The sequence below is a fragment of the Idiotropiscis lumnitzeri genome, chromosome 13, assembly GCF_059441095.1.
Source record: "Idiotropiscis lumnitzeri isolate Australia: NSW breed Sydney's pygmy pipehorse chromosome 13, RoL_Ilum_1.0, whole genome shotgun sequence".
Classification (NCBI taxonomy): Eukaryota; Metazoa; Chordata; class Actinopteri; order Syngnathiformes; family Syngnathidae; genus Idiotropiscis; species Idiotropiscis lumnitzeri.
The window spans coordinates 20,199,480-20,211,730 of NC_142403.1; the positions used below are offsets into that span (position 1 = coordinate 20,199,480).

Consider the following 12,251-nt stretch of genomic DNA (forward strand, 5'->3'; position numbering starts at 1 on the left):
GTGATACTTCCGTATGTTCGTAATCCTGTGAGTCGCGCAAATCTACTTACATTACCAAAGGCAGAAACACAGTTAAATGTTAACTATTTATCCTTGTAATGAACTACTTTACTCTGAACACAAACAGATGTCAAAACTACAATAGTCGTCCCTTTGTTAAAATGTTTCCTTTATTTTCCTTTCAATGTACACAATTTCCAAAAAACAGACATAGGAAAAAAGGTATAATCTGTTATTAAAAATGGAACATTTATTGCTACATTACTGTTATATACAGGACAGTTCTCAACTATATTTATATATATTTCAAGGGCGAGGCACTCTGGGGGTCGGGGGGCCCTGCCGGAGTCAGTCATGTCCTTGCTCCACACCAGATGTCACAGGGCTGTCTTTTGATAATGTGAAAAAATAAGGAAAATAAACAAAACGCAGCAACGCGTTATTCTAAACGTAGTCCGAGCGTGACATTTTGTATCATGCGGTGAATTGGTGGGAGCTGTTTTCAAAATGTCTGCAAGTCAGATATCTACCTTGAAACGTCAGTTGTAGGTCAGCCTGTTGATTTTAGAAAAACTCAGAGGCTATAGTCCCCAACCCCCCCCCCCCCACCAGAAAGGTCATCAGAGGTTAAAATGGCAACTATTATGCGGAGACAGTGCAGTGGTGTGCACAAAGCTGCAGAAAAAAAACACTTCCTGTGTAGAAAAGCATGTTAGTGTGTGTCAAAAGCTAAAAGTTAACATCAAGTCAGAAAGACTTTGGACCCACAAAACAGCAGTTTGGACAAATGGACTCCAGTTAGAAATCAAAAGCAATTAAACAAGATCTACATAACATTTATTTTATTTTATTTTAACTAGATACAGTGAAAGAAAAAAAAACCTCTTATATGACTTTAAACTTCTTCCTGAAAAATTGAAAAAGCATTTAGGAGAAGGGAGGGTGGGGGAATGAACAAGTACGTACCTCTTTTAATCTCCATAATAAATGAAATGATATGGTTGACAAACGTAAATGAAAAATACAAGTTCAGGCACTGATAAGGTATCACTCTCCCTTTATGACATCGTTAAGTCTTGAGGATGAAAAGGCCACACTGTTGATTTGTATAGGTCTTCTTTTTCTTCATCTTCATCTTGTACAAAAAAAAAATGAAAAACTTAACACAAAACACTCTACCTGCCATCTGCGATTACATGTCGGTAGGAAACATTGACAACATGACATGGGAATAACATAACACTGATTTGTTCTCCTCGATAGCCAAAATGGCCGACATTGGCCTCCAACAGATGTGTTTTGCAGTGGGGGGGGATGAAATGAAATCACAAAATTCATTGACATATGAAGGCGATCCACATTAAGTATGGTGGCTACATTCAAAGAACCAGTTGCATAATTACTGTTCACCCACACCGACTCCATATTTATCCGCAGTGCCCCCCAAAATTGGTAAAGAAAGAATTCAGCCGAGTAGCCTTCTTCAACGCAAAACAAGAATTCAAACCTTCAAAAGCCTTTTTTCTGCCGCCCTGCTTCAATTTGTGACCGACATCCCCTCGTAAAGTTCATCTACAATACACTCTAAACTTCAAACTAATATTGCCATTTATGTAAAAAAATCTACAATGTATAGTCTAACAAAAAATATATATTTTTATATATATTTAAATTTTTGAAAAAATGAAACGCATCAAAGAGCAACGTACGGAGTGAATGTACACGTCACACTTCTCTCGCAAAGAGGAGGGCGAGGGGCGCTAATTCAGTGGGAATGCTCGTTTCTGGAAAAGAAAGCCACCGTTGCGTGACGCCCAAAATGTCAAACCAAAAGTTCCCTCCATAGAAGAAAAAAAATAAAAGACTTCTTGCTTTTTTTCCCCCCAGAGTATCAATTCGGCAGGGAGGGGGGGCGCAAATAAACGACAGCCCTCAAAAGTTTGCTGGCATTGTCGGCGAGCCATTTCAAAGAAGCGCTTGCCTCTCCATGAGCGCCCAAAAATGGCTTCTTTCGTTTTTTCCACCCAACTGGACGCTTGACACAACTGTGCTTTTGTCTTGTTTGTGTGCGCTTTAGTTGCAAAGCAGTAGAGACACCTGAAGTCACGACGACAGCTTGAACATTTGAACATGTTGTCCCCCCCCAAAGAAAAAGAAAAAAAAAGGAGAAAAATGAGGAAGAACTGTTTAGTGGAGAAATTCATATGCGTCCCGGAATTAAGAGTCCTTAAATCCGAGGTGTCCAAAAGCTTTGTGGGATATGAGCGATCCTCGCTTAAGAACGCTGCATTTGAATCGTCCAGAAATGGCCAACTTGCATTCTATGGCCTCCTCAAACAATTGCTGATTAAAAAATACAAAAAAAAAAAAAGTCACTGAATTTAGGCAATTCAACTATGGGCTTGGTTACATAACATATGTAAGACTGTACCATCACACTGGGAATGACATACATTAAAAAAATAATTGCTCATACACATAAGCAATCCCTCACAATAAATGTTCCTCACATGTAAAGCAATTTGCTTAAATGTCAAATAGAAAACATGGTGTAACGTTGAGGCACAAATCCATGATTCAATTTGTGTTCCTTCTTCCTTTCTCTCGTTCACCAGAGCAACTCTCGGCAGTGTGTCAAAAAAGTCCCAAATTGTGGCAGGACAAAAAAAAAAAAGGGAAAAATTCTGGTGTTCAATCGCATTGTGGAAAAAACAAAATGTCAATGTTTTTCTGAATATATATATATATATATATATATATATATATATATATATATATATATATATATATATATGACAAAAAAAGAAAGTTCTTCACATTTGCGCTTGTAGTCATGGTTGAGAGTGCGACAAGCAGACTGTGTCCATTTTGGCAGTTTGCATGAGTGTGTGTGTGTGTGTGTGTGTGTGCACGCGCATGTTTTTGAAACTTGAACTGACAATAAACAGACATGTCCACATGTGCGCGTGCACACACAGAGTTAACGAGTGGAAGAAATCTGTTAAGGCCACATCCTCCGAGAGGCAAGGAAACACCACATCTGCAAAATCAAAAAAGAAAAAAGAAAACAAATATATATTAAGCTAAGCTAAAGACAGCACATCTTTAAGTCGCCGATAATGATTGAAGGTGTGTTACTGTTAATCAACTTTGAAATCTTACCTGGTGTTACATGTGACCAACTGGATTGTGGCCATCTCCTCCAATACTTGGGTGGCCTCCTGAGAGCTGCATGGGCGCATCGCCCACCACCCCGGAAACCTTTTCCTCCTCACGGCGCTTTAAACACGCCGCCTTGGGGTTGAGGTTGCGCTCTGAGCCAAGGAGAAAAGGTGGCACTGCATTAGTGAATGATTCAAATGAACAAAAAAAAAAAAAGAAACCAAACATTTCAAGGGGTCACAGAAACTGACCTCGGACTTGTTGTTCTAAATTGAGAATAACATTGACGGCTTGATGCAGGATGAGAAGTTTGGTCTGAGGTTTGTCGTGGCTGAGATGCAGCTGGCACATCCTCCCGAGCTCCTTGAATGCCTCGTTGATGTCCCGTACTCGCAAGCGCTCGCGGGCGTTGTTGGCCACTCGCCGTTCTCGTTCGCGCTCCATCTTCACCTCGGGCGGGAGGTCCTCGTCGTCTTCATTGTCCTGACTGGAAGGAGATGGCGCGGTGAAGGCGCTGAACATTGAAACAAACCAAAGAAAGTTCCATTTTGGTGACAATATTTTGCACCCATCTCCAGATTTTAGGCAACCGGCGAAGCAGCGCAGATTACCGCAACACTCATTGAACACGTTTGATAGTTACGTAGCATCTGAAATGCTGAAATTTACAACTCAACTCGATATTTTACAATCTCCAATCCAGTAAGACTAAAACGTCATCATAAAGTATGGGGCGGGTTCATCATGTTTAAGCAACTTCAGAATTGACAGCAACTGAACGAGAGTGCGCTTTGCATGGACGTGAGGGAGGAGCCCACAAAGCACAAGAAAGGGATTTTCTACTTGAGAAACTTACTCATCTTTCGGGTCAGAAAGGCTAGAGAGCATCTGGAGGGTCAACGCCTCCTTTCTGAAAATTGTGACAAAAGGAGGAGGGGGGGGTCAACAGCATTAAACAGCTAACATTGCCAATCAGGGCGACACAGGATTTGATTGAAATGATTTATGACGCCCTTTAGGAGAGACGGCTACCAGGAATTTATAGATTTTGGAAAACAAAAAGAAAAAAAGCTCCATCGTATCGTTTCTCAAACAAGCTTCAACGTAAACGTTATAACCACCTACCTTGTTCGACTGCGCGCTGCTTTGGACTCCTTTTCGTCGTCGGATTTGTCTGCATTGGACGAGTTCTCATCGTCCTCCTTGTCTTCTCTTTTGATGTCGGAGCTGCTGGAGGAGTGTGTGGAGCGCGCGATGCCACCGGGAAGACCTGCGGAAGACGAGCGCGTTTACGTGCGACGTTATGCATTTGCAGTCGAGCAACGGCGCTCGGGCCCAACTTACTGCTGAAGCCTTCTGGCTGGCCAACCGACGGCGTGGACCCGGACGCGTGATGACCGTGCAGAAGTGTGCTGCTGGGCGGAAGGCCGGTGGGCTCCTCAGGTTTCCCTCCCTGTTGGACAGAAAGATGGATGCGCAGCTGTCAATCATGTGAGGTCGACAAATGTCTATGCCAACATTTCTAGCGCCACTTCTCTACTGGACAGTACAGGAGACGTTCAGCTCACGAAGGAGTTCTGCTCCTCCGGAAACCACGTTGCATTGAACAAGTGATGCTCAGTTCCTGGTAAGGCTCAATGAGATTGGAAAAGCATGCGATATAGCTATTGAATATAGTGACAGATATTATTGCGATATTTAACGTGCCGAAAGAAATGACATTATCCATTGAAAGATTTTTTTTCACGCAGCAAAATAAGAAAGCTCAATTTATTCTTAGTAATTAATTGCAATGCCCATAGATATTGTTCACCTCTTGAATGGCAGATAAAATCATACAAAAACTCATTGCATGTCTTTGCGATTTGCATATTGCATGAGCCATTATTGCAATAACGATATTTTTGCAATTTATTCTGCAGCGTAATTACAAAAGTGTCAGTGCCAAGGAGATGTGTACAGAGAATATTTGGGAGAGTCACAAGACACTCTAAAGACGCTTCTGCGTGAACAGCAATTCAGTGAAAATGGCCTAAGATTGTGCAAGTCCAATTTGCTTGCAGTTCATCACCAGGCCACCAGGGGGCAGAGGATGCAAACTGCAGAATATGCTGCAATTGGTTTTTGCAAGCGGTATAACAAACAATCTATTTCTTCAGTGGCTAGTCCATTGGAATCAACACCATGTAGCACAGCGACCATGTTCTTAAAGAAAATCTTTTTGCAACGTATCAATATGTTTGTGATTTTGCTTCGTGCATGTCGAGATACGCTTCAATGGGGAAAAGCGAGTTGGTGTCTCACCATAGCAGGATGTCTGTTGCTGAGAGCGAGGCTGGCATTTGGGAAAGCTGGAGAGAGGGCTCCAAGGCCCCCGTTGTGAACTGCCGACAGAAGGCTGTGCATGTCGGGGTGGGCACCATCTAAGCCGGGCCCTTGGCCTACAGCATGGTTCCGGAGGACATGGATGGCCTCCTCCAAACGGTCCTCCATTTTATTCTGCTACAAAAACACATCCAGAAAATGCATTATGGTTGAAAGTTATTTAAAAAAAAAAACACTCCACACTAATATTCAACATCTCGTTTGAATTTTGTAGCATACCAGTGCATGTGGTTGCGCTTCAAAACTAGGTGTGGTCGGTCTTTGCCACTGGGACTGAGCCCCTGCATAGAAAAACATCAGGACGATGATAAGTGGTCATATTTAATGTTACACCAGAGAGAGCTGCTGAGGCATATCCGCTGTAAACAACTTTTAGGGTTGGCAGGATTTCAAAGAATTATTTTGAAACCCCACAACACCGTATTCAGAATAATTCACAAATCACAGTGAAATAAAGATTTATTTGGACTTAATGATACTCAAAGTACAAACATGATTACTTTATGTGCGTGCAGGAGAGTTGCATTTTACCTGCAATAGCCTGAGGAGACCCTGGAGTAGACGGAGCGGAGGAGAAGTTATTACTGTTGTGGTCTGATGGATAAATCTGAAGCAAAATAATGAGACAAAAAAAGACAAGTCATTAATCCGGGACCTTCAGAGCTTTTTCCACATCAATATCTGCGAAAGGCAAAGCTTACCGAGGCGAGAGCCTTTCCGATTTCGTCTCCAGAACTGCCTGCCGTGGTGGCTCGATTGCCTGCTGCAAGACAAAACGAGCAAGTCGGGTGATCTGTTGAACGTGTTGATTTTTTTTTAATTGTATGAATGAGTTCCATACCCATGATGGCCTCTCCGTTGATTGCGGGCGTGTGGTTGTAGGTGGTGGGAGCGGAGTGGAAGCCGTTAACGTCGCTGCCGTGCAGTGGATAATTCTGTGTGCGTGGACGTAGGGAAAGGGGATATTAGGCCCCTCTTCGTATGTGACAAACAACCCTCGCCCAAAAAGGTACTGCATGTGTGACAGCAAGAAATGAAGGTTGACCAACCATCCTGTCTTGTGGGTTCAGTGATGAGAAGGAACCTGGCGGCCCAATGTGAGGCGAGTTGCCCAGCATGGCCGAGTAGCCCGTAGATGACCAAAGGTCTTCTGCAAAGGGCCACAAAAATGTTTACCTCGTCACGTAAGAACAACATGCTAGACCACCAAAAAAACCAAACCTTGCATGTAGAAAGAGCCCGGGTAGACCGCGCCGGGCTTCCCACCAGGATAACCTCCATTGTCTCGAGCATATTCGTCACCGGATGTGGACGCATACACCTAAACAAGCACGCAGAGGAGTAACGGTGAGGCTCAGCTTTTCGTATTTTGAGTGGGCACACGAACGCAAGCTTCAAAGAGCCACAAGATGGCGAGAGGGAGTCCGCACGCAGGCGCCTCGCCTGTGGAGGAAACGCAGCGGCAATGGAACGTTGGGCACGGCGAAGGCTCGGATCCCGGTGAACAGCGAGCGCTTCCTCTTCCTCCCAGGACCCCAGTGACATCACACGGGCTGGCCGAGTGACACACACACACGCACACGCACGCATAGCATGTGTGTGCCACACCGAGAGCCAAGGCACAGACCCAAGCATGCACACGCCTGCATTCTCGGAAACACTTTGTGTAAGGGTCGACTTCTAGAGGGGGTCACAACTGACAACGACGATGAGACATGACGGCAGTTCTTCACAAAACTGCCTGCTGAGCTGCTCAGCACTCTACTTCCACAAAATGAAGACAGACACAAGGAACCCCCCCCCCCCAGTTACTCAGATTCATCGGCGACCTCTCAGTTCACCTTTCTTCCCCTCTTCCGATGGTGTTGCATATGGCAGAATACAGGAAGAGAAGAAGAATGGCGGCTACGCTGCAAAGAATGCTAATCCAGAGAAGAGATTTTTTTTTTCTGTAATTTGATTTAACAGGGAGAAGTGGAAAGGGAATGGAGAGATGCACTTCTAATTACAGAGCCATCTGCCTGTTCCTGGACCACATCCAACTCCACAGGCAGCTGGGCTGAGGAGAAGGAGCGAGGGGAGGGAGGGAGAATGATGGGGGCTGGGATCCAGTCAGAAAGAGAGAGACTGCAGAGGGTAAGGGGGGTGGGCGGTGGGCGAAGGAAAAAAATGAGGACCCTGATGATTTATGAAATGGGTAGCTAGATAAGGGGCGTTGAGGGAGGGGTCCGGTAGAAGGTAATCTAAATGACTTAAACAAAGCTTGATATGGCCGGGGGAGTGTGAAGGAAACGGGGGGATTTAACATGATCGCTGTTAATTCGGGGGAAAAAACATGACTGAGATGGCTTCATTTAACAATGGGCTTTGAGTTGCTCTTTCATGGGGAACAATGTCGCGTGAATCCTGTTGCTCTAGATGGCAACGGAACTACACAATGACTGGTGTGATGCGACGTAATTATATTCTGGGGAAGAAAAGCGATTTAGAGGCTAAAATCCACAACTAATAGGGCTTTAATGCAATTCAATGACGGCACAAAAGGGTTTCGGCCAGGAAAACACTCGGTGGGAGTGGATTCAGATTAACATCCGACTCAACTCAAAGTGGTTTATTCTTCCAACACGCACGACGTTGGACGACAGGGATCGGTTCGTTCACTTTGCGTCGCTAAAGTAAGAGAGCTCGCATGAAGAACCGTCTTAACGGGGAGAGTGTTTCCGAATCGGCTAAATATAAGTACAAAAGGAGTTGGCATCGGATGTCCATGCGGGCAGGCATGGAGGAAGTGTGGGAGCACAGGATCGTCATTGGCACTCATTAATCTGGGCTCAGACACGGGGGGGGGCTCACAACTGGGTCACTGGCAGGGGGGAGGCCCACCCGGGCCATCATGCGCCGAAGCGTAGGCAGCCTGTGGCGGGGGCGGAATTCGCACTCCGACATCTCGTCATTCGCACTGAAACCACGTGGCCATCGTTTTGCGGTGTGCAGGAGATCGACTGCGGTTGAGACGGTGAGAATGCAGGGTGGCGGCGAGGGGGTTGCGTCAAGTTCACACGCGCTGTGTGTGAGGCAGACGCAGAGTAAGTGTGTGCATGCGGCGGTTTTCAGCAGCCACTTCAAACCGCCAGCACCCACAGGTGGAGGACCCGGGAGGTCACACAAAACTTGACGCACGCAGTTGTGACATCAAATTGCCATTCATCCATCTGATGCACTCCTTCCTAATCGATGCAGTACGTTGCACTCACTCCTTCTCACAAAACAACAAGAGACAAAATCCAGACTGTTTACGCTAGATTTAAGCTCACGCCACATTATGCATCCATGGCTATGCAATTTGTGACCTGGCCGACCAGAAAAATCTGCTTCCTCCTCGCTCTGACTAAACACAAGCGGGCCAAAGCTCAGAGAACCTCACAACAAAATGTGCACAAAACCTCAATATTAGCTGCTTTGTACTAATCGGAGAACATTTGCCAGGTAGGGCACATTGACACACGTGATGAGAGACAATTAAAAAGTAGCAATCCCGCAGCGCTGAAAATGAACGACAGTAGCTGAGGCGGTGTGACGAGGCCGCAAAGTAATTAGCGCACAAGACTAAACTCAACAGTCTATAAAAAGGGGAGTGATGTGGCCAACTGCACATTCACTGACTGTATAGTCAAATATGTAAACATGACTTGCATTTGCAACTATGTGTACCGCGTCATAGGCAAGCGCCATCAGCTGCCGGAAAATCCGGGCGCGCTGACAAATATGTGCGACAGTGACCCTTTGTGCGGCCAGGACACCAACATTGGGGTTTCACGGCACACCAAAAGAACAAAAGCAACCATTTCATCAAGCTCTTAGAGATGAGATTGCTATGGAAAGTGCGAGAGCGGCGAATGGATGGAAGACCCAACGACACACAAGGTAGAAATTGAGCTTGATAAATGTTGATGTCAGCTCACTGTGGGTCTTTACCACGTCTGTCACAGAACTGCTCAAGCGACAGGAGAAAGCAACGCGTGTGTCAGTGTGTGTGTGGATAGGGGGGGGGAATGGGTGTGTGCATATAGAAAGAGTGAGAGAGCTGCCGGAGGGAGAAAGGAGGTCTCACCGAAGAAGGAAGGCCAGGGGGTTTCCGAATCTTCTTGGGCTGAGAGTCTGCACGCATGCAGACAGAGGAAACAAAGAATTTGGTAAAAGTGAGACAATAAACAAGCATCAATTTCAACACAGGTGCTTTACCTTCATGGGCCTCCTACAGTTGTTGGCATTGTGTTTTATTATTTTTTTGGAAGACTATTTTTAATGAACTCATTTACTACCATTGACGGCTAAAGACGTCAAAGATCCTTTTTTTTTTTTACTCGGGTGGTAGTGAATGAGTTTTAAAAGGGAAGAGAGCACAACAATGCAATTTGGCATCGCACCCACGCACAGATTTTTATGATGTGATCCGTTATCTTACCCAAGCCTCCATCAGGCGGTCGCCTCCGTGGATTGTTTGGGTAGGATTGGTAAAACTGGGAGCCTGATTTGAGGCCAGAGGGCGACATGGCATCTGGGCTGGGCATTGCAATTTCACTTGGAAGGAAACCAGGCTGCAAAAACACACAGGTGAGGTCATTCATGATTATGTGATGTCACCTTTTCCAATTATGCCGATTTGAAGCGATATGAATATTAAGCCACTGTTGGTTACATCGTTGTTTCTGCCTCGACTGGATGTAGCATTACAAAAGTTAAAAGTCTCCAGTCTGTTTGTTTGCCGTGCTGCTGTTAGTCTCAATTGGAACTTTAGCCAAGAGCCACATAATGAGAAGTACAGTACATACAGAAAACCATTGTTAATTTATTAGTGTGTTGCTTTCCAACAGATTTTTTAAAAATAATTTTTTTACGGCAGTTTCCTACATACATTCAGTGCCACAGTTTAGGTTGGAGCACAAAACATGACGTTCCGCGGACTGATTGACAGAGAAATGACTTCTTGCTTTCAGCAGACAATTAATGTCCCACGTCTCGTTCTGAAGTGCTGCTACGATGACTTACGTCGCTGACCCCACTGATCCTATCACGTCTACACACCATATTCAAATCAAGTCCAACCAAACTGGCGCTTTCAGATGTGCAACTTACCTGGTTTGCAAAGGGAGAATAGGATGGCCGCTCATTTTTACCTGAAAGATCAAGCGGTACGTCAATGCGTGACAGCAAAACGAAGGTCAGAGAATATAGGCTATGTCCAATCTAACGAAAAAGTTGTTTTAGGAAGAGTAGAAAGACGTCCCTTTCCCTTCTTTCAGCATGCTCAATTGCAAGGGAAGCTTTCGACTTCACTGGCCTAACACTCAACAATGCATGGCAACACGCAAAAAGGATTTTCTGCTCATCACTAAATATTCCTAACAAATTACATTTTGGGCATGAAAAAAATACATAAACACAGAACACACATTGAAGTTCATACCTGCAATCCCCGAACTTATGAACGGAGAGGCCAAGCCTTCATGTTCACTGTAGTGGGATCCTTCTCCGTAGCCCTGCAAGGACACATGGGACGAGGATGAGAACATTTAAGCTCAACAGGCACGACAAGCAGTCTTCGGGGTCCTCTGCATCAAGTTGGCACATCGACTGTGCTTCACGGTTACCCTCCTCTCGGTTTAACTCGCAGGACCCGTGCCAGACAAATCGGCATCAGCTTGGGGGATTCGGAGCGACTTTCTTAATTATCGACGCGAACGAATCAAAGCGATGCTGCGTGTACCTCAGCCCTTGTTCCTTATTTCCACACAGAGTTGTGCCAAGGCAGTTAATGGCGGATGTGTGGCAGGAATTATCAGTGGATTTCCACAGAGGTTTTGGGCTACTAGATGGCTTGCCAATGCATGATTCTGAGCCAAGGTTATTAGGTACAAAGTAGAAGCACAACTTGACATCAAATGTGGTGTGTGGCTTCAAAATGCCCTCCGCCACATCCATGTTTGGTGTGTGTGTGTGATTGACAAAAGCAGTGATTTACAAAAAAAAAAAAAAAAAAATGCGTATGAGACAATGACATCATAAAAATTTCAATCAGAGCTTACCCGTGCCTGGCTAAAAGAAGGACTGTTCTGTTCCGCCGAACCCCAGGAACCAGAGCTGCTGCGCTCATCTAGTGCTTAAAAAGAAAAAAAAAAATCAATTGGTTAGACCAGTAAGATGAACAACATGCACCAGAGAAAAGCAAACAAAGCCTGAACATTTTATTAATGAACGTGTCATTGAGGTTGGAATAACATGAAGGGACCGTGCCAACATGTTCTACGCATTTTAGGGCCTTAAGTGGCCACAATGGGCACACAAGGAAACCACCAGAGAATCACTAACGACCAAATAAGCTGCTGTTGCTTTTAAGATGCAATGTAACGGTGAAAAAAACAAAAAAAACAAAACAAAATGGAAAGTCTGTTAATGTAGCCATTAGTGTTCATTACAGCTACTGGAGAGGAGAAAAATTAAATATTCCCAAATGCAATCTAGCATATATGACTATTACTGTGTGAGATGGGCGCAACACAAAACGAGAGGCAATGGCAAAAAAATAAAAAAAATAAAAAAGCCGCCATGTGCAACACAAAGGAAACACTCAAAGCCAAAAGGCTGGTGAAGCTGAAAACTCCTCAAAATACCCCCATCATCCTCTTTTCCCCGTCTTGTGCACT

General features: G+C 44.8%; 1 protein-coding gene across 7 annotated transcripts in view; it reads right to left on the reverse strand.

Moving 5' to 3' along the window:
- Positions 1-148: 148 nt before the first annotated feature.
- Positions 149-12,251, reverse strand: part of tcf3b (transcription factor 3b) — a 38,629-nt gene continuing 26,526 nt past the window's right edge. For 4 of the 7 annotated variants that reach the window (XM_088312960.1, XM_088312961.1, XM_088312964.1 and 1 more), the window contains 18 exons: positions 11,634-11,707; positions 11,015-11,087; positions 10,684-10,724; positions 10,013-10,145; positions 9,659-9,705; positions 6,769-6,868; positions 6,597-6,697; positions 6,389-6,482; positions 6,249-6,310; positions 6,079-6,154; positions 5,767-5,828; positions 5,467-5,664; positions 4,507-4,615; positions 4,288-4,432; positions 4,019-4,072; positions 3,414-3,676; positions 3,163-3,314; positions 149-3,040 (listed from right to left, as the gene is read on the reverse strand). In XM_088312960.1, coding sequence (XP_088169086.1) covers positions 3,169-3,314; positions 3,414-3,676; positions 4,019-4,072; positions 4,288-4,432; positions 4,507-4,615; positions 5,467-5,664; positions 5,767-5,828; positions 6,079-6,154; positions 6,249-6,310; positions 6,389-6,482; positions 6,597-6,697; positions 6,769-6,868; positions 9,659-9,705; positions 10,013-10,145; positions 10,684-10,724; positions 11,015-11,087; positions 11,634-11,707 — 1,778 coding nt within the window. In that variant the 3' untranslated portion in view covers positions 149-3,040; positions 3,163-3,168. The remainder of the gene's footprint in view (positions 3,041-3,162; positions 3,315-3,413; positions 3,677-4,018; positions 4,073-4,287; positions 4,433-4,506; positions 4,616-5,466; positions 5,665-5,766; positions 5,829-6,078; positions 6,155-6,248; positions 6,311-6,388; positions 6,483-6,596; positions 6,698-6,768; positions 6,869-9,658; positions 9,706-10,012; positions 10,146-10,683; positions 10,725-11,014; positions 11,088-11,633; positions 11,708-12,251) is intronic. The other 3 variants (XR_015846299.1, XM_088312962.1, XM_088312963.1) reach the window with 3 other exon arrangements.